At 51.4% G+C, this 24,285-nt stretch overlaps 1 protein-coding gene across 1 annotated transcript in view; it reads right to left on the bottom strand.

Moving 5' to 3' along the window:
- Nucleotides 1-23,139, bottom strand: part of LOC121852241 (pappalysin-1-like) — a gene marked incomplete at its 3' end in the record, with an annotated part of 24,572 nt that extends 1,433 nt beyond the window's left edge. The window contains 13 exon segments of the mRNA XM_042346329.1: nt 2,251-2,492; nt 4,195-4,230; nt 4,233-4,315; nt 7,828-8,020; nt 9,727-10,020; nt 11,214-11,359; nt 12,000-12,153; nt 12,215-12,375; nt 13,098-13,325; nt 13,376-13,825; nt 13,863-13,917; nt 22,877-22,948; nt 23,103-23,139. Of these exon segments, the coding sequence (XP_042202263.1) occupies nt 2,251-2,492; nt 4,195-4,230; nt 4,233-4,315; nt 7,828-8,020; nt 9,727-10,020; nt 11,214-11,359; nt 12,000-12,153; nt 12,215-12,375; nt 13,098-13,325; nt 13,376-13,825; nt 13,863-13,917; nt 22,877-22,948; nt 23,103-23,139 (2,151 nt within the window).
- Between the last annotated feature and the right edge of the window lie 1,146 nt (nt 23,140-24,285).

Raw genomic sequence — 24,285 nt, 5'->3', positions numbered from 1 at the left:
GTGGTGGTGGGTGTGGTGGTGGTGGTGGGGTGGGTGGTGGTGGTGGTGGGGTGGTGGTGGTGGTGGGTGGTGGGGTGGTGGTGGTGGTGGTGTGGTGGTGGTGGGTGGTGGTGGTGGTGGGGTGGTGGTGGTGGTGGTGGGGGTGGTGGGTGGTGGTGGGGGTGTGGTGGTGGTGGGGTGGTGGTGGTGGTGGGTGGGGGTGGTGGTGGGGGTGGGGGTGGTGGTGGGGGTGGGTCAGGATAGAGTTGCGGAAGCGAGGCGGCATCTCGTGGCGACGACGTGTAATCTTCCTCTCTCGTTCGGCGGGTGTCGACGCGGAGCAACGACGACAATCTCACACGTGCGGGTGGTCGGGCCAGACAACTGCGCGAGGAGCGGCGGAGTGCATCGCCGCGGTGCCTTCTTCGTATTTGCGGATGCGCAATTGCATCGCTACGCGTTGTACGGTCTCTGTTCTGGATGACCAGTCGCACGTGACTCCAGATATTTAAAAGTTTCCATTTGTGCATCAGGTATCCGCACCCGCCATGCCGTTACGTGTAATTTAAATCTGTCATACAGTCCACGCGAGTACTTGCCGAGGAGTGTATAAATGACACACCTCGGAGTGTGATTAGTAATTATTTTTTCTGCGCTTGCTTGCCAATGAATGCTGTTAATCCTGCATAATGCACATGCATATGCAGTACTAATCACATTCCTGCATTTCCCATAAATATGCTAAATTCCTCTTAATATGCAAATTCCTTTGTCAATGCGCCCAGCTTATATATATGCTCCAAGCTCGTGTGCTGTTTCATTCAGACTCTGTCGCCTCGACGGACCTGGTTTTCACCTGAGGACGGCTGCTTGCGTTGTGGCCGAAACGTCGTGAGAATAATTTTATTATGTTTTATTTTTATTATTTTTTATTATTTTATTACTTCCCTTCTACGTGACTTTACCGAAAGAACCAAGAAGATGAATCCCTGCAGTCACGAAAAGCTTTAAATCAAAATTTAGTCCCAAGACTGTTTGAAGAGGGTCCTGCCAGGTTTTATCGTGGTTGCGGCCGATGCCCACATGCAGCCCCACGAATGAGTAAGTTGCCGGCAGCTTTCAGCATTGGGATGTTTGACCAATGCCAGTGACACGGTGTGTTTGTTTAGCTGTGGAATGATCGTGGGAGAACTCAGAGGAAACCCACACTGAACAGGGGGAGAGAATGTACAAACTCCACGCCGAACGGTGCATTGAATACCAAAAGCAAATCAAATAACAAGAGCATTGAAACTGCCCAAGTAATTAAAACGATCAAGATACCGTACACATTGCGGGAGTAACTGAAGTTGTAAGTACTCACCCAGACACCTTTCTAACCACGTTCAAGGCGGTGTCTTCAAAAGACGTTTTCTCTCTTTGATTCAATCACTTCACGTGAAGTCATCTTCACTCGACGTTCTCCAGGTTCCTTGTTCAAGCGATGTGCTCCGGAACTCGCCATCATGATCAGGAACATCGCAAATGCCTCCTTCTCTACGGGGTCTTTTCCGTCCAACCTCAAATCTGGCCCGATTTCCCCCCCGTTAAAGAAACCAAGTCTCGACCCGGATGACCCGTCCAGCTATCGTCCCATCACTAATCTCTCGAACCTCTCTAAACTCCTTGAAAGACGTATCGCCCTGGCCCAGCTCAAACCCCACGTCACCTCCTCCCCCAAACTAGTGCTCTCCTCCCAGTCAGCTCACCGTCAAACTACTCAACAGAAACGACACTCGCCAGAGTCCTCGATGGCATTTGAATGCTTATCGACTCCATCGCTGCTCTTGTAAGTCTGGACATTTCATCGCCCTTTGACACCGTCAATCACCCGCTCCTTACCTCCCTCCTGAAGACAGACTTCAGGTATATGTGGCTCAGCACTCAAGTGGACGCTGTCCTACCTTTCTGATCGGGCAATCCTCAGTTAGGGTGGGGGCTCGTCCACATCTCCTGAAACAAAAGCGCCACGTGGCGTCCCCCAGGGCTCCGCCACGTGACGTCCCCCAGGGCTCCGTCCTCAGTCCCCCCTCTGCTGTTCACGGCCTACACTTCCCGCTCGGCCGCCTCATCGCAAGCTTCGGTGTCGAGCGCCCACTCGTGCGGACGACACTATTCCGTTCACCGCCATGGGGACTCGTCACACCCAAACGACGCGTGGCACAACCCCAACACCTGGGGGGGGGGGGGGAGGTCGTCGTTGTGATCGACGCGGGCGGGAACGGGCCGTACCTCGTTCCTCCCGTCGGCCGTGAGGATGACCAGGTCCTTGATGGGGTGGGAGTTGTGCAGGAAGATGTAGGTGACCCAGATGCTGAGGAGCTCGGGGAGGCTGGGCAGGCTGAAGGAGAGCTCCAGGACGCAGCCGGACGGCTGGGGGCACCTCGCCGCCGGCGTGCGCCGCTGCCCGGAGCGCAGCTCGGGGCTCCAGGAGCGCAGGCTGGACTCGCACGGCCTCTCCACGTCCGGGGGACCTGTCGCCAAGCGCCACACGCCGCGGGGAGTGAGCGCCGGCTTTGGTGGAGCGTGACGGCCGCGGTCGACTACTCTACGTCGAACGAACTCGGAACGACAAATGTTACATGCCGGGCACAGACCGAGCTACGGTGATGATGATGCGATATAAAAATAGACGGTAAAACTAGTTCTTTATTTATTTTACCGGGTAAGGATATGATCTGCTTTCGCCTACGTGCAATATGCGCTACACCGGTCAGGTGTGGTTCAGTGGTAGGGCGCGGCGAGTGGCTCGCAATAGAAAGTGCGAGTCAGAATCCTGCTGTTGACTCAGCCCATCATCCCCCTGCATGAAACCCTGGTGAGCTCCAGCCGTGGTCACATTGAAACATTCTGCGGGAGTTCGGACACGCATGACAATCTACAGTCCCCATCTGGAGAGAGAGAGAGGGAGTGAGATACTGGCTTCACGATGGCGAGGTGTTAACTACCTCGCCTGGTATACAGGAGGTTGTGATTACACTACCAGTGGCAAAATATAGTGATAGGTTTTTACCCTTTCAACTGGTACAACAACTGACACCTTTATACAAGGCATCATGTTTGCAATAACCACAACACAAGCAGTCAAAATGCAAACAAAAAGAAAAGGCCTTTTGGCGTCATCTGGCCCAACACCAATGGAGACTAGGCTCTAAGAAAAGCTGTCTCGGGTGTGGAGCAATCAACTTCAAGGACAGTGCATATCATCATCAGAGTTGTTCTTTTTGTTTGCATTTTGACTGCTTGTGTTGTGGTTATTGCAAACATGATGCCTTGTATAAAGGTGTCAGTTGTTGTACCAGTTGAAAGGGTAAACACCGATGACTATAGGAGGTTGTGAGTTCGACCCCGACGACCCTGATGCCTGCTGCTGCTGTATATTTGGGGGTGGCATGTCTCTCTCTCTCTCTCCCCGTGGTCAAGTGGATATTTCTCCGGGTCCTCCGATTTCCCCCTCCACATTTAGAATCGACATCACGGCGTTCAGACTATTTGGCTACAAATACATTTCCACGTGAGCCACTTCGTTGAGCTTTCATTTGTGGCTAATAGCTCAGTGGACTTTAACCTGGTCAAATTAAAATTGTTGTAAACAGTTCTAGGAAGAGGGATATAGAGTCTGTGGAACAAATCTCGTGCGAGTTTTCTTTCCCCATCTCCTGCCGCTGGGGCCCTGCGTGTGACGATCACAGAAGCGATGATCGCAGGTGCTGCCGAGAACATCCATGCGTCTCCTTGCCACGCATGCGTATCTCTCGTTACACAAGAAGAAAGATCTCCACCCCCCCCCCCACCTTACATAGCGTTAACAGACTTGTCGGGACGAGCTACTTTGGCAAGTGCCGTTAGCGAGTGGCACCTAATGAAGGCACCACGCCCGACCGCCTTTGTCTCCCCAAGTCTGCCATCTCACTAGGAGTTGACAAATTGGGGGGTACCCCCCCATCACCCCCCTAAATTATAGCCCCCCCCCCCCAATAGGGAACCACCACCACTGGACAAACCGTGCCAAGGTGAGCGTGCAAGAACACCCCTGCAAAGACGTGTCTGGTGATTGTGGTGGGAGGGGGGCGGGGGGTTGGAGCCAAACGGCACGCGAGCGTGCCTGTTCTTGTACGCGCACTCACGTGTGCGTGCGTGCGTGCTAACGCGTGTGCGAGCGTGAGCGTCTCCTACCCTCCGCTTCCTTCGGGCTCCAGTGTCCCGAGGGGTTGAAGGCACCGGGGACGAGGCGGAGTGGGCGAACTGCGCGAGACGCCCGTCCTCTCCGCAGAGGTCGCACGCAGATCCCGCTTCTCTGGGGAGGGTCGACGGTCGAAAGACACCGCTCACACGCTCCATCTGCAACACGCCGACATGGACTAGAACGGCGCCGCGGGCTCTCAGCTCGCTCAGCGGCACGCCGACAACGACGACAAAGTTCCACCGGCGGTTCGGTGCCTCTCTCTCTCGCTCCCCATTCCGCGCACACACACACAGAAACACACACACACACAGACACACCACACACAACAACAACAACCGCCATTCGCCACTAAGTGGCGGTGACGTCACCACGACGCTTGTGCCAGGCCATGTGCACCTTGAGGCCACGTGAAGTGTCGAACGCCCGCTGGCAGGAGGTCACGGGGCAGACCCAGGTGCCACGGGTCGACTGACTGAGATGACCGAGATGACTGGCTGATGCACCACCTGTGCCCCTACTGTGCCAACTTGCTGTGCTTTAGCCACCCGGCGCTCCGCTCGTTGTTGTGAGCGTCGCTCCTCCGCCCTCCGTTGTTGTTGGAGGGCGACTGCCTCCAACTGCCCAGTAGCGTCCTTCACGAGCCTCCTCCACAGAGGCCGATCTTGACACCGCTGGTACCAGTCATCGGCAAGTCCACTCAGCTCCACGTCCTCCTGTACCACATCACTCCATCTCTTCTCTAGCCCGTGCCGCGCCCGTTTAGCCCCCTCGATCCGGCCGAACAAAAGCTGTTTAGGCATGCGGTGGCTGGGCATGCGGGCTACATGACCCAGCCAACGCAGCCTTGCCTGCCGGAGGAGCTCACCGATGGGACTTTGACCAGATCTTTCAAGGATTTGTGAGCTCCTCACACAATCCAGCCTGGTTAAACCCAGGATGGATCGTAGGCAGGCAAGCCTAAATGTTTACAACACGGCCGAAGACACACATACACACACACACAGACACACACACACACAAAGACAAACACACACACACACAACACACACAAACACAGACAAACAAAGACACACACAGACACACACACAGACACACACACAGACACACACACAGACACACACACAAAAAAACACGCCACTTCTCACGGAACAGAATGCGGGCAGCGACCGCGCAGGGATTGTCCGCGAAACAACGGGGCAACGAAGACCCCCGCAGCTCAATGGCGTGACCACGAGACACCGAGCAGAGAGCCAGTTCCCGCTTAGCGCCAAATTGTTTTGTTTTCATGAACGGGGGGGGGGGGTCCTATCCAAGAACTCCTTTGAATCGCACGGCTCCCCGCGCCTCCGACTTTTTCCTGCACCACGGTCGGCTGCGTACGTCGTGAACAAAGTTCACGACGTACGCGTGCGCACCACTGGCATTAGCTTTCAGGCACGGAAGCTTTGCTTCAAAGCGAGGCAGCAGGATCTAGAAACTTTTCAAAGGGGATGTGGAGGGGCCGGTGGAGAGGGGTGGCGGAGGTGTGGGGGGGGGGTCCCAAAATTAAAACATTTAAATCGGGCCGTACATTCATAGTAAACATTATTCAAACATTCGATTAACTTTGTCTAATTAATCTAAATAAAACACAGGGGGAGAGGTGGGGCGGACAATTGCACTCATTTCCCAACCATTGGACTCGCCATGAGTTCAAGCTCACGCCGGTTTCTTTCTTTCAGTGGCCCTGAAACGTCTCCGGAGGTACCACTGCTACATGAAACGATCGCAGTAAACAAGAGTATGAACGCACCAGCGGGTTACACACTTTGCCGGATAAAACGAAATCGTCATTTCCTAACGCGTGTCGGTCCACTGCTTGATGAAAGACCCCCCTCCCCCCACGTCCGGTCGGCCACGGGGATATTTTTGACAAAACTAACTCTGGTTCGTGCCAATTGCACCTACGTACGTATTTACGTTGGACTTCTTTCGCACCGTACGTTGCCAACCCATGCTAATCGGAGGTGCGGGGGAGGACAACAAACTAAACCGCACAACAAAAATGAGTTATTTAATCTACATCGAAAAGTGCGCAGCTCCAGCGGCTTCCTAATATCGGAAGGAAGAGCGTTCCAGACGGCCGCAGAAGAGCATCTGAAAGAGCGCGACGCGGTGACCCCCGTCTCTGTCCGATTGCGAGCCAGATGCCGCCCCTGCAAGGATGGCCGGAGTTCGCGTGCTGGTGGCGGTGGCCGATACTCCTTGGCGAGATTAAGCAAGTTACTGCGGCTCATTTGTGGCAAGCACTTTGTGTGCATTCGTTTGGAAATCAGATTGGTGAAGTTGGAGGGAGGTGGGGGGTGGTGGATCCAGACACCGCTCGCCCCACTGATATTCGTTGTGACCAGGAAGCGAACTCGGGTCGCCGGATTCATAGGACAACGCTCATACCCCTGAGCGAGCACTCATCCAACACCGCATGGATAATGCTACAGCAGCAGCGGTGTGTGTGTGGATTTGCCCCATAATTGCATCAGAAAATTTCCTCGTGCGTTCACTCCAGCGAGGGAGCAAAACAGAACTTGATGCCACACAAATCACACAAAGTTGCATTAGAAAGTTTGGAATGCCCCGCAAACTGCCAAGAGGCACTTGCCACCACGCACACGCGCGCGGCCCCCGCAGTGGAGCAACGCGTCGTCCACAAGTGGGATTTAAAGCTGTCACCGCTCTTATTCCACAACTCCCATTATCCGGCCACAAATCGGCAGTCCCTCCGGCAGGCACCACACAAATCGCCCCCCACCCCCGCCCGCTTTCTCGGCTGAACCATTTTGCCTCTTTGGCGGCGAAATGATGGAGGGGGGCACCGTCCCCCCCCATCACCTCCCCTGCCCCCCCCCTTCTCCCCCAACTTCCCCCGCTAGCCCAAATCGAAACAGAACCACTGCGTCTGTCGGCGGCGCGGCGCGGCGTTGTGCGTTGCGCTTTGTGAATGTGGCGTTCCGTGGCGAGGACGGGCAGTCGTTGGTGTCGCCGCTAGGCACGAGCAAAGTGGGCAAAGGCACAGGGCACCAAAGCAGCTCAAGGGCTCTCTGGGATTCATGACAACAACAACAAGAAAATGCAGGGAGGAACCAAATGCATTGGGTCGAATTTAGATCCAACTCATCACGACTCTCATTTCATCACACCGACATCTCTTGCGCCACATCTCTCTCATCTCTCCACATCTCTCCCTCTCGTCCACATCTCTCTCATCTCTCCACATCTCTCCCTCTCGTCCACATCTCTCTCATCTCTCCACATCTCTCCCTCTCGTCCACATCTCTCCCTCTCGTCCACATCTCCCTCGTCCACATCTCTCATCTCTCCACATCTCTTCCTCTTCTCTCTCATCTCTCCACATCTTTCTCATCTCACCACATCTCTCCCTCTCATCCACATCTCTCTCATCTCTCCCTCTCGTGCACATCTCTCTCATCCCTCGTCCCATCTCTTCTACCCTTCTGTGCCGACGCGCGTCTCTCTCTCTCGCCTCACCGCATCCACTTCCGCCATCTCTATCGCGGCCTCATAAATGTAAAGAGAAAGAAGCGAGCTGGGGCGGGCGGGCGGGGGGACCGGAGGTGCAGGAACACCTCTGGAAGACGTGGCCGTTGACGGGGGGCATCCACTGCAGGGTGAGGGAGCCCTCGTCCTGGGCGACGGGGATCGGCGGCATCGGCACGGGGGGGGGGGCGCGGTCCAGGCGCCAGCCCTCGTACACCAGGTCCAGGTAGCAGTGCATGCGCGCCACCTGGTTCGGCGTGAATGAGTCGGTGCAGTCATCGTCTGGAATTCCAAGCGGGTCGGTGGGGGAAGTGATGACAACGGGGGCGTTTAGACGAGGTGAGGGACGGGGTGGTGGTTTGTGGTGGCGAGGCGAAGGATTGATGAGAATGAAGGTGGGGGGGGGGGGAAGAGGGTAGAGACATCATTGTCGCACTCACACCGCAGGTATTGCTCTACGTGACATCTGGGGGAAATGCAAGGTCATTCATACGTACCCTTGCGTTGTTTTTCTTCTTCTTCTTCCAATGAATCATAACACAAAATGTAACATGACTGGTGGCTCATCGGTCTACGTATTTATACCATTTTAACATGAAATATCGATGCAATAATATACGGATGCAATTGTGTGCAAATGACCACAAATGTATGCAACACCGCGTATCCTGTACAAAATTTGAGGACAGTCCGTTTTAAGTAATCTCACGTAGCCTCCATATTGCGTAACAACAAAAGGAAAAAGCCTTTGTTTACGTGGTGCACAATCGATCATTCGCGTTGATTCTATCAAGTCCTGCTTACCCACCACACCAAGGACGGCGCCCCAATATTGTCTCCGTTTACAGACCCTCCAAAACAGAATACAAGTGCGATTATCGGACGCGTGTCCCTGGGGCGGCTTTGATCGGCGAAATTGAAACCGTTCGTCCGCCTTGGCCAATTTCTTTGTCATGGCCAGCACCCAGCAGCAGAATTGGCTGCTCTCAACATCCACGTGACAAGCCACTTCGTTGGAGCTATCGTTCGTGGGCAGGTCGCTTCTCAAACAAAAGCTATATTGCTCAGTGGTGGGGCCTTATCTGACAAGATAAAAAAAAAACTTTATATAAATGAAATGTGAAATCCGACATCTGCTGTGTAAAATTTCGATTTAAAACTTTCGCGACGACGTTGTTTTGTACACGGCCGACTGAAGTCACTTTAGAAGCACAGCAGCAGCAGCAGTTATAATAAGGGCTTCATCAGATGACGCGACCCCAACGGGTAACAGGCGAACTACCGATTGCTTTTTGAGCGGACACTTTACAACGGCACGGAGGAGTGGCCGCTGGTATTAGGCGCGTGAGCGCGAGATATTTTTTTCTCCGAACAGATCCGACGGAGGGACACACGCATGCACGTTGGACTTCTTTCGCACCGTACGTGACCAACCGCGCTCACCGGAGGTGCCGGGAAGGACGACAAACCGCCGCGTGCACGGTGGACACGGAGGGGAACTTAACTCCTCGTCGAATGTATTCCGGGGTCGCTCGTAGACCGCAGTAGGTGGGCACGTGGCCACCGGAGGTCGCAAACGGGTTTCGATTCCTTACTCGTACCCGTACCCGGCCGGGTACGGGTAGCTGCTATGTAGTAGCTTCGGTCCTCGCACTTTCAAGGGCTCCCGCTATAAATGCTTTCAAGCTATTATCAATTCCGGTTCAGTGATTCTGCACTTGCTCTATTACTATAGTACTATACCGCCTTCAACTTTTATGAACGACCGGGTGTTTAAGGTTACCGATTTGTCGTATTATCTGGCTGCATAGTAGACGAAAAAAAAACAATTACTTTACTGTGCAAGTTAAAAATTGTGTTTTAATATTTGCGCTTTTTTTCATTTAGGGCCCCTTTATAACATATGCTACAGGCCCCGCACTGGGTGGGAGAGAGCTGCAGGCAAAGCCGGACCCAACGTAACCCCAAGAATGAGCGCGTAGCCTCACCTCCGTAGCCCATGTAGTTGTTGAATGGCGTGTGCTGAAAGTGGCGCTGGCCGCAGGTGTCGTTGCGAGGCTCTGGGTCGTGGCACAGCTTGTTCTGCGGCGTGGGGGCCGTGTCGGCGCACAGGTCTCCCGTCTCCAGCGACGGCGTGGTCTCCCGACAGGGGTCGTCGCAGGATTCGGTCTCCGACACCCCCCGGAAGACGTGGTACAGTCCGAGGACGTGGCCCAGCTCGTGGATGATGGTGTGCGTGTGGCCGGCCTTGCCATAGTACGTGGAATTGAGCACCACACCACCTGCTCGTTCCCAACGATTAACAACGACGATTGATTATAATCGATACGCAATCATCGGCGTGGCAGACACTGACGGCGAGATGGAGCGCCGTCGCAGACGGAAATTACAGGAGGCCCAATTTTAAAACACGCGATTAAAGCCGTGGACAATTGCAGCCACTTCAATTGTGGCATTTATCATTTAGATGGAGCAAAAAACTAATTCCATCTCCGTCAAAATATAGGCAGCCATTGTAACATCATCAGATTCCGGATTGTGCCGTTTTACCATTTTCGCACTAATTACTGTACACAACGAGCACCCTTGTTTATCCCAATGAAGCCGAATGGCCATCCTGCAAAACGACACACGCATCTCACAATCTCTGTCGCTCACGGGGCCGCAAGCCAGACGGTGGTTTTACACGCCGTGCCCAACCGGAGTTCTGTTCCGGCGGGGCGAAACACGAGCGCGGGGCAAGGGATCTCTGAACACGTCCCTCGCACCCACACCTCTACTCCCCCCCCCCTCCTTCGTCGCAACCTGCACAGACCCCGTTGTATGGTGAACGAGCCCCATGTCCGACAAAGCGTGGAGAGAGGAGAGGCATTCATTCAGCAGCGGACGGACGAGGGCACTGCAAATTAGTCCACATTCTCACGTTACGTCTCGTGAATGATTATTAACTTATCGTGAAAACTTCTCTGCTTGTGCTAATTGTTTTGGTGCCATTTCTTAATTTGTTTATTCATGATAATTGGTTTTTAACCCTTCTTTCTGGCAACAAAACTGACACCTTTTTACAAGGAGTCATATTTGCATAGACCACAATACCTGCAGTCACCCCCCGGGGTCACCCCCCCCACCCACCCCCCATGGATTCAGGACCACTGTAATAGGCTCCGACTGCGAGTCAAGTTCAAGTCGATGTACTAGGTGTAGCCCTGTGAGCCATTCGGCTCTTGAATCGGGTGCAAACGCAACAAACAAAAAACATGAACAAGAAAACATCTTAAAGTGAATATGTGACTAAGTGCAAACAGAAAATCCAAGAAAAGACAGCAAAAATTGCAGAAAAAACACCGTTACACACCAACACTGTGTGCAAAAATCCCAGTGGGATGCAAGTCAAACAACAACAACAACAACCACAAGACAACTTAGATCAAGGCCATCAGTGCTACTCCGTACAACAACAAACATCGGCTCATACCGAGGTGGGTGAGGGCATTCTTATCCCAGGGCCAAGTGGCCACTCCGGCCAGGTCCTCGCCGGCGGAGTTTGCGAAGTAGACGTTGAGATGCGTCGAGCCGTCGAGCATCAACATCTCCTGGAGCTCCTCCACGTCCAGGTAGATCCTTGTTGGACGCAGAAACAACGCGCGGCTCGTCAAACAACGCGCGTCTCGGACAGTCATTCCACAACGCTGCTCCTAACCTAGAACAAACACCGAATATCACTTTTGACAATTAAAAATATAATAGAAGACACGCATGTTAAAACGGTTGAATAATTAATGTAACACTGGCAATTAAATATTTGATTTGTTAGTTCTTAAAGTCAATATCGTATCTTTAACACGTAGGGGCTTTCGTGACCAATATTATTCATAATAAAGTGTTTGGGTTAGATCGCGACACATTTAAAAATAATGCGATCTCACCCAAAAACGTGTATTATGAATAATATTGTATCTGTTATCGTTATTAAAAAAATTCTACTTCTTCCTGTACGACCAAGAGCCGTGAATACTTTGCGATGATGAGGCTCAAAGATGGAGAGCAGGACGATCCTGGGAAAGGCAGGACATGGTGGCGATCTTCGGCGACCAACTCGGAACGGCGTCACACCTGGCGACCGGCGCGATCGTGCGCATTGGTCACGGGCGCGCGTTACCTCTGCGGTATTTTCCATAAAAAAAGTCAAATAAAATTGAAAAAAACCTTATACGCGACACGCGCACACACGCGCACACACGCGCACACACACGCGCCGCACCTGTTGGGCGACTCGGGATCGAAGCAGGTCTCCGTCACCTTGCCAGAGGTCTGCTCGCAGCAGTCCCCGTTGTCAAACGCGTTTTCCGCCGTGTTGCACTCGGGGTCGCAAACGCCGTTCGCTATCGCGTCCCAATCGCAATCGGCCGCGTGTCCCGACGACGAAGATGACGACGGCGGCGGAGGAGGAGGACGATGGGTGGTGGCCGGAGGGTGGCTGGCAGTCACCCCCATCGTAGCCGGTCAAGGGGTGGCTGCACTCGGGGTCGCAGTGCCCATCGCCCACCTTGGCGTGCTCGCAGTTGGCCAGGATCATGCGCTGGCGCAGCGAGGCATTAACAACGTCCACGACGGTGAGCTCCCAGGAGATGTTGTACCTGCGCGCGGGTTCACAGAAGTCAGGTGGTGGTCGTGCGGCACAAACAAACGTCAGCATTACCGGTACACGATAGATTGTTTTGGGGTTGGGCCACGTAGATTATGTGGCCAAATGTTCTGTCGAGAAACTCTCCTCCGTCCGACAAATTTAGTGGTCACGTGGTGTACAAGCTCTTGACGTTGTTTCGGCTCACTGGTAAAATTGAAGAACAATTCTGACAGCGATCACAAAAATAATGAAACAACAATCATTGCCACGTCAGGCACTTGTACACACCTGTGACAATTTAATTAGTTTGAGAGATGTCGGATGGTGCAGGAATTTGCTCCACACACACAAGACAAAGATCCCCTGCATAGCCTTCACAGGCTGTTGGTGCAAGTGCTGTTAGCGAGCAGCACCTATGAAGGCTGGCACTGCACACGAGGGGGGGGTGGCCAGCACCACGCACGGCCGCCTTTGTCTCCCCAGTGGCAATGTTTACACACCACGCCAGGTACTCATTTGAGGCTGAGTCGACCTAGGGGAGGCCCAGGAGCGATTAAAATAATCGTCACTGGCGGTGGCCGTGAGCGGGAATCGAACTCGGGTCGCCGGGTTCATAGCGCAGAGTAGCGCTAACCGCTACACCGCCGCTCCCCACGGTCACACGCACGTACACGCACGTACACACACGCACGTGAGGGGGTACCCCCACACACGCGGGCCGCCCGCCCCCACCTTTGGAAGGCCTGGTTGAGCACGCGGTGCTGCTCCTCGACCTGCTCGCGGCTGACCGTCGGGTTTTCGCCGGGGGCCCCGTAGACGTTGACCAGGCGGTAGCGCGCCACCTTGGGCTCGCGCAGCGGCCAGTGGCCGTCGTAGCTGGAGACGACGCGCACGTCGTCGCACGCCGTCCGCCCGCACGGCGGCGGGACCGGCACCGGCTCGGCCGCCGTCCCCGCGCCGCTCGCCCGCACCGACCGGACGCTGGGGTAGGTGCCCCCTCGACCGTCGACCAGCCGCCGTCCTCGAGCTCGCCGAAGTCGTCGCCGCCCGCGACTTCCGCCGCGGGCGCGTCGCCGTCGCCGCTGGAGCGGACCCCTCGCTCGGCCCACGCGCGGATCTCGCCGGAGCCGAGCGCCCGCCGCCAGAGCCGCAGGCCGCTCAGGAGGCCACGGTAGGCGCGCCCGCCCCGCGCGTTGTCGCCACCCGCCACCAGCGTCTTGCAGACGGCCACCCCTGGGGCGAAGAGCGGCCCCGCGCGGCCCGGCACGCGAGACCCGGCCACCCACGCGCCGTTCACGAAGAGGTCGAGCCGCCGGCCGTCGTAGGTGGCGGCCAGGTGGGTCCACTCGTCAGGGACGTAGCGCCGGGGCGATGCGAGCGTCGTGGCCGAGCGCGAGTTGTCGGCGCTCAAGGAGAAGTAGAAGCGCGAGCGGGTCGGGGCGCGGGCGTCCGCGGCGGCGCCGCCGGGGCGCGTCCCGGCAGGGTTTCGCGTGGACGATGCCGAGCGACCATCCCTTGTCGTGCCGGCCGTAGAGGCAGTCGTCGAAGAGGCCTGCGGACACAACGACGCCGGGTGCCGTGAGCGAGCCGGCGCGGCGGACCGCTAGAACGTGCGCGCGAGCGTCGGTTTGCGAGGTTGGTGTCGCCGCCTTCGTGAAGCGATGGCAGACGCTTCCAGCGGTGCGGTCTGGTCTCCCCGTGGGGCAGCGGTTCTTCACCTTCACTGCAGCCTTGCACCCCCATTGGTTCTCAAATCATAAAAAAATGCATATTATTAATAAACAGGGTTTCATCTTCTTGGTTCTTTCGGTAAAGTCACGTAGAAGGGAAATAATAAAACATAACAAAATACAATTCTCACGACGTTTCGGCCACAACGCAAGCAGCCGTCCTCAGGTGAAGAACAGGTCTGTCGGAAAGACAGCGTCTGAATGAGCACCACCATGCTTGGAGCGACTATTTAAGCTGGGTTGGAGGGGGAAGAGCGCCTTGACAAAGGAATTTGCATATCAAGAGGAATTTAGAATATTTATGGAAAATGCAGATATGGGATTAGTCACTTCTTGTGGAATGCGTAGGAGGTGGGAGGGGTTCAAAGTCATATTATGCCCGTGCATTATGCAGGATTAGCAGCATCAAAGGGAGGGAGTAGGGTTAGCATTAATAAAGGGAAGGAATGTTAATAGTATGGAGCTGCATACTATCAACAACTTTGATGAAACAAAGTTCTTGTACTTGCATGCACGTGCTTAATGTGTGTTTGACCTTCCAATAAAAGTGCGCTTCTCGTGTCTCGCACCTCCAGAAAAGCAATCCCCTGGGGGTGCGTGCACCCCAGACGATCGAGGCCGTACTCACCAACTCAAGCTCGAAGACATCTCAAGATCTGAAGATGGGACCAGTACTCACCAACTCAAGCTCGAAGACATCTCAAGATCTGAAGACTGGACCAGTACTCACCAACTCAAGCTCGAAGACATCTCAAGATCTGAAGATGGGACCAGTACTCACCAACTCAAGCTCGTAGACATCTCATGATCTGAAGACGGGACCAGTACTCACCAACTCAAGCTCGTAGACATCTCATGATCTGAAGACTGGACCAGTACTCACCAACTCAAGCTCGAAGACATCTCAAGATCTGAAGACGGGACCAGTACTCACCAACTCAAGCTCGTAGACATCTCATGATCTGAAGACGGGACCAGCACTCACCAAATTTCGATTTAAAGCTTTCGTGACTGCAGGGATTCATCTTCTTGGTTCTTTCGGTAAAGTCACGTAGAAGGGAAGTAATAAAATAATAAAAATAAAACATAATAAAATAAAATAATTCTCACGACGTTTCGGCTACAACGCAAGCAGCCATCTTCAGGTGAAGAATGAGACACTGCCAAGCTAGGAGCTTATATATACACTGGGTTGGAGGTGCAAGAAGAGCGCCTTAACAAAAAGAATGTGCATATCAAGAGGAATTTAGCATATTCATGGAAAATGCGTAGGAGGTGGGCGGGGGGGTTTCAAAGTCATATTATGCCCATGCATTATGCAGGATTAGCAGCACCAAGGGAGGGTGCAGGGAGTAGCATTAACAAAGGAAAGGAATGTTAATAGTATGTAGCTGCAGTTACTGCCCTGCCCCCAGACGACCTGCTTGTCAGTTTTGATGTGGTTTCCTTATTCACCAAGGTTCCTGTACCTGACACCATCGCAATCATTGAAGACTTGGTTCATCAAGGACTGAATGCTGGGGTACCCCCCTGGTGAGACACTGCTTAACCAATACATACTTCACCTGGAATGGAACTTTCTACAAGCAAACTGAGGGCACCCCAATGGGTTCCCCCCTATCTCCGGTTGTAGCCAACATCTTCATGGAGAAATTTGAGACTGACGCCATCCAGACTGCCACTCTACGCCCGACCTTATGGAAGAGGTACGTAGACGACACTTTTGTCATCTGGCCACATGGCCGGCCTGCTCTAGACCAATTTCTCGACCACATCAATTCCATACACCCAGCCATCAGATTCACCATGGAAGTCGAAAACGATGGCAAGCTACCCTTTTTGGATGTCCTAATTCAAAGGAGACCTGATGGTTCAATGAGCCACTCTGTCTACAGGAAAGCCACCCATACGGATGCTTACCTAAAACCGGATTCCCACCACCATCCATCCCAGAAGAATTCCCTCATCAAGACTCTATACCATAGAGCCCAATGCATCTCCGACCAGGAACACATTGCCAGTGAACTCAAACACGTACGCCAAGCTCTTAAGGCTAATGGTTACTCCGACTACACAATCCGCAAAGCCATCACTCCAACCATCAAGAAGGATCCTGTTGAGGAGCCTTTCAAGACCATCACCTTACCCTACATTGCTGGGGTCACAAAAAAGATCTCCAAAATCCTGATTAAACACAAGATCCAGGTCCGATTCAACACAGTACATAAAATCCGTGATCTGGTCCCGTCTGTAAAAGATGTGGTTCCAGACATACAGTACCCTGGCGTCTACAAACTAAGTTGCCTCTGTGGTAGCAGTTACATTGGGGAAACCAAACGACATGTCTCGGACCGCATCCGTGAACATAAAGCAGACCTGAAACACGGTAGGACAAACACCTCAGCCGTGGCAGATCACTGTTACAACTCAGTGGGCTCACATGACATTGACTTCTCCAAGACAGAGGTTCTCTGCAAGCCATCTGGCTATCATGAGAGATTCGTTCATGAGGCGATCCACATATACAAACACAGAGACAATTTTAACCGAGAAGATGGATTCTGGCTTAGCAATCATTGGAAGGACGTAATAAACCATTTCGGATCTTAACTGATTGTGTTCACGTTTACGGTGACTTTCAGACCGCGTTCCACTCACTGGCATTGTATTCTCCGCAGGGAATGGATTCTTTGCTCCGCTGCAAGTTTTCCTCCCACGTCTCACCCATTGACACGACGGTTAATGGTACAGTGTATAATACCAAATAGTATAACATTTATATGCTTAATACAATGTACAAGTAATATATAGTATCGTAATTGTATAGTTAACATATATCAGTGTGATACACATTAGGGTGGGTAGAATAATACATAGTGTTATATTAAAATGTATAAGGTATAGGGTGGTTTATAGCAATACAGTATATAATTTAATGTTGGGTTTATCTATGGCAGTATATAATACGGTGTATGCTCGTGTGATGTAAGAGAATAAAGTTTAGATGGAAGCATATTATATAATTTTAACGACGTAGAATTGTAATGTATTACTTGCTGTTAGTAACTCAGCTTATTGTAGAGTATAGTAAGTATACTGATGGTGCTATGCAGTTTATACTTTAGTTTTTTATGTAGTTTATACTTTAGTTTTCTACGTGGTTGTTTAGTAACTGCAGCTACATACTATTAACATTCCTTTCCTTTGTTAATGCTACTCCCTGCACCCTCCCTTGGTGCTGCTAATCCTGCATAATGCATGGGCATAATATGACTTTGAAACCCCCCCGCCCACCTCCTACGCATTTCCCATGAATATGCTAAATTCCTCTTGATATGCACATTCTTTTTGTTAAGGCGCTCTTCTTGCACCTCCAACCCAGCGTATATATAAGCTCCTAGCTTGGCAGTGTCTCATTCTTCACCTGAAGATGGCTGCTTGCGTTGTAGCCGAAACGTCGTGAGAATTATTTTATTTTATTATGTTTTATTTTTATTATTTTATTACTTCCCTTCTACGTGACTTTACCGAAAGAACCAAGAAGAGTACTCACCAACTCAAACTCGAAGACATCAAGATCTGAAGACGGGACCAGTACTCACCAACTCAAGCTCGAAGACATCTAAAGATCTGAAGACGGGACCAGTACTCACCAACTCAAACTCGTAGACATCTCATGATCTGAAGACCCGACCGGCACCCGGGGACGCTCACCCGTGGCTCTCGTTAAGCCGGTTGTAGCGGTCCAGGGCGAGTCCCGTACCCTGGGTGGGTCGGTTGGTCCGGCCTTCCCTTAGCCGCCGTCGCAAGGGACCGGCGTGTAGTGTAGCCCGAAGTGGGTAGAGAACGCTAGGAGGGAGGCTGTCTCTCCCTTAGGCTATCGAGTGGAAGGAGTCGTACCCCTCCGTGTTAACAGAGTAGTGTGTCACAGTAGTGTCACAGTAGTGTCACAGAGTAGTGTCACAGAGTGTTCAGAGTTGTTATAATAAACGCGTTGCCTCCAGCAGACGTCTCCGTGCGGTTAGTTACAGGACACAACACTTACGCAATATAACTCAAAAACCTTTCTTATGAATAACTAGCAGTAAGTACCCGGCGTTGCCCGGGCGAAAAAGACAGACACACACATCGACCTACACACACAGATATTGACCCACACACACAAAGACATCGACTTACACAGACACACATATGGACTCTCACACACACACATACGTAGACTCACACATACATCGACCCAAGCACACATATGGACTTACACACACACATATCGACTAAGAGACACACACATGGACCCACGCACACACATCGACTAACACGCACACACACATATGGACTCACACAGACAGACATCGACTTTAGGCACATACACATGAAGTTACACACATCGACTCACACACCCACGTAGACTTACACACACATATGGACTCACACACACACATACATAGACTAACACACACATTAACCTACACACACATGGACTTACAAAGACACATCGACTAAGAGACACATGGACTTACACACACATCGACTAAGAGACACATGGACTTACACACACACACACATGGACCGACGCACACACATCGACTTACACACGCACATAGAGCCACACACGCACACATGGACTTACGCACACACACACATGTACGTATACACACCAACAACCGCCATTCGCCACTAAGTGGCGTTGACGTCATGACAATGCTTGTGCCAGGCCATGTGCGCCTTGAGGGCACATGGCCTGGCAGGTCACGGGGCAGACCCAGGTGCCACGTGTCGACTGACTGAGATGACCGAGATGACTGGCTGATGCACCACCTGTGCCCTCTACTGTGCCAACTTGCCGTGCTTTATCCACCCGGCGCTCCGCTCGTTGTTCTGAGAGTCGCTCCTCCGCCCTCCGTTGTTTTTGGAGGGCGAGTGTCTCCAACTACCCAGTAGCGTCCTTCACGAGCCTCCTCCACAGAGGCCGATCTTGACACCGCTGGTATCAGTCATCGACAAGTCAACTAAGCTCCACATCCTCATGTAGCACATCATTCCATCTCTTCTCTAGCCTGTGCCACGCCCGTTTAGCCCCCTCGATCCGGCCAAACAAAAGCTGTTTAGGCATGCGGTGGCTGGGCATGTGGGCTACATGGCCCAGCAAATGCAGCATTGCCTGCCGTAGGAGCTCACCCATGGGACTTTGTCCAGATCTGTGAAAGATTTGTGAGCTCATCACACAATCCAGCCTGGTTAAACCCAGGATGGATCGTAGGCAGGCCAGACTAAATGTTTCTAACCGGCGAAGATGTTCCATTAGGGGGGTCCAAGTTTCGCAAGCATTGAGAAGGGAATGACCGTGGGCGAGAAGACCTGAAGCTTCGTGCGGAGCGAGAGAGCAGGTAGCTTCCACACAGTGTAACACAGCCAATGAGACCTCTGCTGTGAAACCGGAACCGGTCTTGAACACACTGGCCAGGTATGGGAAACTCTCAACTCTCTCCACAACTGCCCCATCAGCAATTGAGAGTTGTGGGGTGGATTGTCCGATGGTACAAAATAGCCAGGCAGGTGCTTAGTTTTGGTGGGGCTGATGGTAAGGCTCCACCTCTTAGTAGCAAGCTCCAGGTTCAGCAGCAGCGCGTCCAACTTCTCCTCTGAGTGAGTATCAATTAGCAGATCAATGGCATACGTAACATGCTAGACCAATAGGGAGCCATCCCTTGACCGCACACGGGCATCGATCAGCCTCCCATTGTATCTGTACCAGATGGGAATTCTTTCGGTAGAGCTATTGAAGGCTTCACGAACTGCGCGGTCCAAATATAAGTAAAACAATGTGGGAGCCAGAGGACATCCCTGTCGCACCCCAAGGTGTAGAGGGAATGGCTCTGACTCACGGCCACGTAGTATGATGTGGGGCCGCTCACCATCATGAAGGTCCTTAAGGATCGTGAGCAGTGGGTCAGGGACTCGGAAAGCATGAAAAACAACCCAGAGCCCAGGCCTACTGAGGGCATCATAGGCCTTAACCAGGTCAATAAAGCACACACATGGACTAACACACACACATGGACTAACACACACACAGCGACTGATACGCACACAAATGGACTGACACGTACACACACAAACACTTTGACGTACACACACACACATCGGGCATTGTCCATTCGAAAAAGACAGACACACACGGACTTAAACACACGCAAGGCCCTACACGCACACACATATGGACTCAAACACACACACACACATGGACTCACACACACATCGCCGTGCACAGTAATCCCTGATGATGGCACAGCTATCAGTATCGCAGTACTACGTATGAGTAAATAGCGTGAGGTGAGCAATCAAAACAATAGAAATGCATAGAAGAAATAAGCAGAAATAATTGTAAATTAAAGAGCAGCAGTACGCACAGGTAAGTTGAGAAGCAGGCTACAGTCTAGATGATAGACTGGCAGTACGCCGACTCAATGACATAAGCATTGCTACAGTCGACATAATAACCTGGCAATACGGGCAGCAGCTGAAAAAGCAGAATACAGTCGACATGAAAGGCTGGCAGTACACTGAGTGAGGTAAAGAAGCAGGCAACAGATTATAGACTGGCATAAACTCATAATGGTAACAAGGAAAATTAGCAGTGTAGATAATAGTGGCAGTGCACTGACGTTAATGAATCAGCAGGCAGCAGGCCACATGAAAGACTGGCAGTAACACCGGTCGCAGCGTCATAAAAGCACAGCTGAGAAAGGGAATATTTAGCAACCAACCAATAAAAAATTAACCCGTAAAAACAAAGTTTTTCACTATAAATCCTTTATATGCGTGGCGGCTAGAGTCCTCTCGTCCTCTGGCTTGAGATGGCTGCCACCTATGGGTCAGATGATTGCTTGCCACCATTAAGCAATTGGTAATTACATATAATTTTTTCCTAAAAAGTGTAACATTTTGGAAAAAATTCACGAAAATTAATTGTCACGCACAACGAGTCTGTGTGCAAAATGTCAGCTCGATTGGATCACGGGAAGTGGGTTAAAAAACGACCGAAAGATTTGCACGGTCGTAAGCAAGCAAGCAGCAAGCAAGCGAACTTAATATAAAGGATTTAAAGAAGTATAACCCGTAAAAACAAAGTTTTTCACTATAAATCCTTTATATGCGTGGCAGCGAACTTAATATAAAGGATTTAAAAATATATTCGCCTGTGGAGGACGCGGGGATCGATCCCGCGACCTTTGGCATGGGAAGCAAGGGCGCTACCAACTGCGCTACTCCGCCACGGCCTGTGGAGGGGTTACGCTCTGGGCTCTTATACTGTGACGTTCAGCCAAAGCCAAGAATGAGTTCTATTTGAATATATGTAAAATAATTTTTTTGCCTAAAAAGTGTAAATTTTGGGAATTTTTTTTCACGAACATTAATTGTCTGGCACAACGAGTCTGTGTGGAAAATGTCAGCTCGATTGGATCACGGGAAGTGGGTTAAAAAACGACCGAAAGATTTGCACGGTCGTAAGCAAGCAAGCAAGCACGCAAGCATGCGAACTTAATATAAAGGATTTAAAAATATGTTTTGTGCAAACATTATGATTGTAAAATCTGTCAACTTATGTTTGATAATAGTAAACAATGAACCTGAGTTGTTATCTGCACACAAACATTATTATTGTAATATCTGGCAACCAATTAGTTTAATAATAGTAAACAATGAACCAGAGTTCTTATGTGCACACAAACGTAATTATTGTAATATGTTGCAACCAATTAGCTTAATAATAGTAAACAATGAACCTGAGTTGTTAGCGTCAGAAGCAAGGCAATTTGTACTTAACATAGGCTTGGTGAGGCCTAGTCCCGTGAGGAGCCCTCGTCCTGGCCTACATTGCCGAGGCAGGGGAGGCAGCACGCTGGCAGGCTGGGGGCTGGGCCACTACCCCCACACCCATCCCCCCACCCGTGCAAGAATAATGGTATCTAAGCACTCTAGTATTATTATCTAGGGACTCTGTAGTATAAACTGGACGCATTGCGTTGGGGGGGGGGGGTGAAGAGGACATGAGACTGTGAAGAAAAATCCGCAGCGTTATGTGTGTGTGTCCTGCATGTTAAACGCGTATCACTTGGCAGGGTCCACGCAATTGGCGTCACTTGGTACGGTCGAGCTCGAACAAAAAGTAAATGATTAAAATAAGAATGGCATGAAATCGCTAATTAAACTAATTTAAAGTTGACGGACGGGAAAACGGAATAGCCTATTCCCACCGCGGGGCTTGGGACATGCCGCACGGCAATTTTTTCAGACTTGAACCCCACCAAGAGAGCCTAATCCCCCGCGCACGCGCGTGTGTGTACGTGTGTGTGTGCACGTGTGTGTGTGTACACACACGTGTGTGTACGTGTGTACACACGTGTGTGTACGTACGTGTGTGTGTACACACGTGTGTGTGTACACACGTGTGTGTACGTACGTGTGTGTACACACGTGTGTGTGTGTGTGTACGTGTGTGTACACACGCGCGTGTGTGTGCACGTGTGTGTACGTGTGTGTGTGTACACACGTGTGTGTGTGTGCACGTGTGTTTGCACGTGTGTGTGTGCACGTGTGTGTGCACGTGTGTTTGCACGTGTGTGTGTGCACGTGTGTTTGCACGTGTGTGTGTGCACGTGTGTGTACGCGTGTGTGTGTGTACGTACGTGTGTGTGTACGTGTACGTGTGTGTGTACGTGTGTGTGTACGTGTGGAAGCGAAGTGGTGGTGGTGGATGGGGGTTGGAGCGCGGCTCACCGGCGATGACTGCGGGGCTGCGTTGACCGCCCTCTGGACGGGCCCACACCTCCACGGTTTGCGTGTCTCTCTCTCATCATCACGGTGGCTAGGAGATGTTAACTACCTCGCCGGGTGTACAGGAGGTCGTGAGTTCCATCACGACCCTGATGATGCCTGCTGCTGTATACTTGGAGTTTGCGGTGTTTCTCTCATCACGGTGGCTATGAGATGTTGACTACCTCACCTGGTGCGCAGGAGGTCGTGGGTTCGATCCAGACCATGGCGACGCCTGCTGCTGTATATTTGGAGTATACCCGGGGGGGGGGGGGGGATGAAGTCTCCAAGGCTAAACTAGACCCCCCGGGGGTTTAAACTCGACTGGGCCAGACCATACCGCTCCTGGCCAGACTATGCCCATGTGAAAGTTCACAGGCAATTATCCAGACAGAGAACAGGCGACAACGAACTTCAATCGATATCTAAAACGCGTACGCGTGGAAGTAAGAATCTAAATTTGATCAATTGAAGCATTTTTAGGGTTCAGGGGTTATTATTAAAGTTTTTTTCTGGTTGAAGCAGTCAAAGTCGATGTGTTTACAGTTTAAAATAAAATGTTGGAAAAATTTAGTAATTCACGTGTATATCGCTCTAACGCCATTACTATCACGGGGGTATGATTTGGTCTAGAGGGGCATCATTTGGCCTAGCCAATAATATTCCCGGCTATAATCTCGCCTAGGCCGTTTAGACCCCGGGTATACTACACCTGTGGGTATACTACGGCCTGTGGGTATACTACGGCATTTGGGTATACTCCGGCCTCTTACACCGGGTAAAGTCTCGTAAATGGAATGACCATTGTCAGCCGTGATTGATCTATGGCTGAATGAAAGCCTCCCCAGCTATCATCATCTCTCAAGATCCCAACACAGGATTCTGTCACGTTGACAAAAGACAAATAGTTCACTGCAGTCACGAAAGCTTTCAATCAAAAGATGCACACATTTATTTAAAAGCAAACGGGCATGTGTGGATACTACCCTTTGACCTGTATCACAAGAACAACGGGTCTCACCTGAGTGATCTGTACAGGTTACTTCCAAAAACACAAACTTTGTCCTAACATCACTTATTCAATGTTTGACCCTTATAAATAAAATGTTGCATGTACACAAAATCAGTGTTCATTCTAAATTATTGACAAGACATTTTACATTTTAACAATGTAATTACTGCAGTGAAATATACTGCACCAGGTTAAGCTATTTCAAATAATTATGCACCGTCTGCTTAACAGTGGATGTAAAACATACTATTGTGTCATTCAAAACGAGTAGGCCATTGCATGCTTGCGTCTCGAGTCAAAATGTAGCAAATTCTCAACATTACCGACAAATTACACAACTGACATGAAACATCATCGTCCC

This window comes from Callorhinchus milii, unplaced genomic scaffold (assembly GCF_018977255.1).
Source record: "Callorhinchus milii isolate IMCB2004 unplaced genomic scaffold, IMCB_Cmil_1.0 Scaffold619, whole genome shotgun sequence".
Taxonomy (NCBI): domain Eukaryota; kingdom Metazoa; phylum Chordata; class Chondrichthyes; order Chimaeriformes; family Callorhinchidae; genus Callorhinchus; species Callorhinchus milii.
Note: the sequence above shows the minus strand (reverse complement) of the source record. Positions and strands in the feature narration are given on the sequence as shown.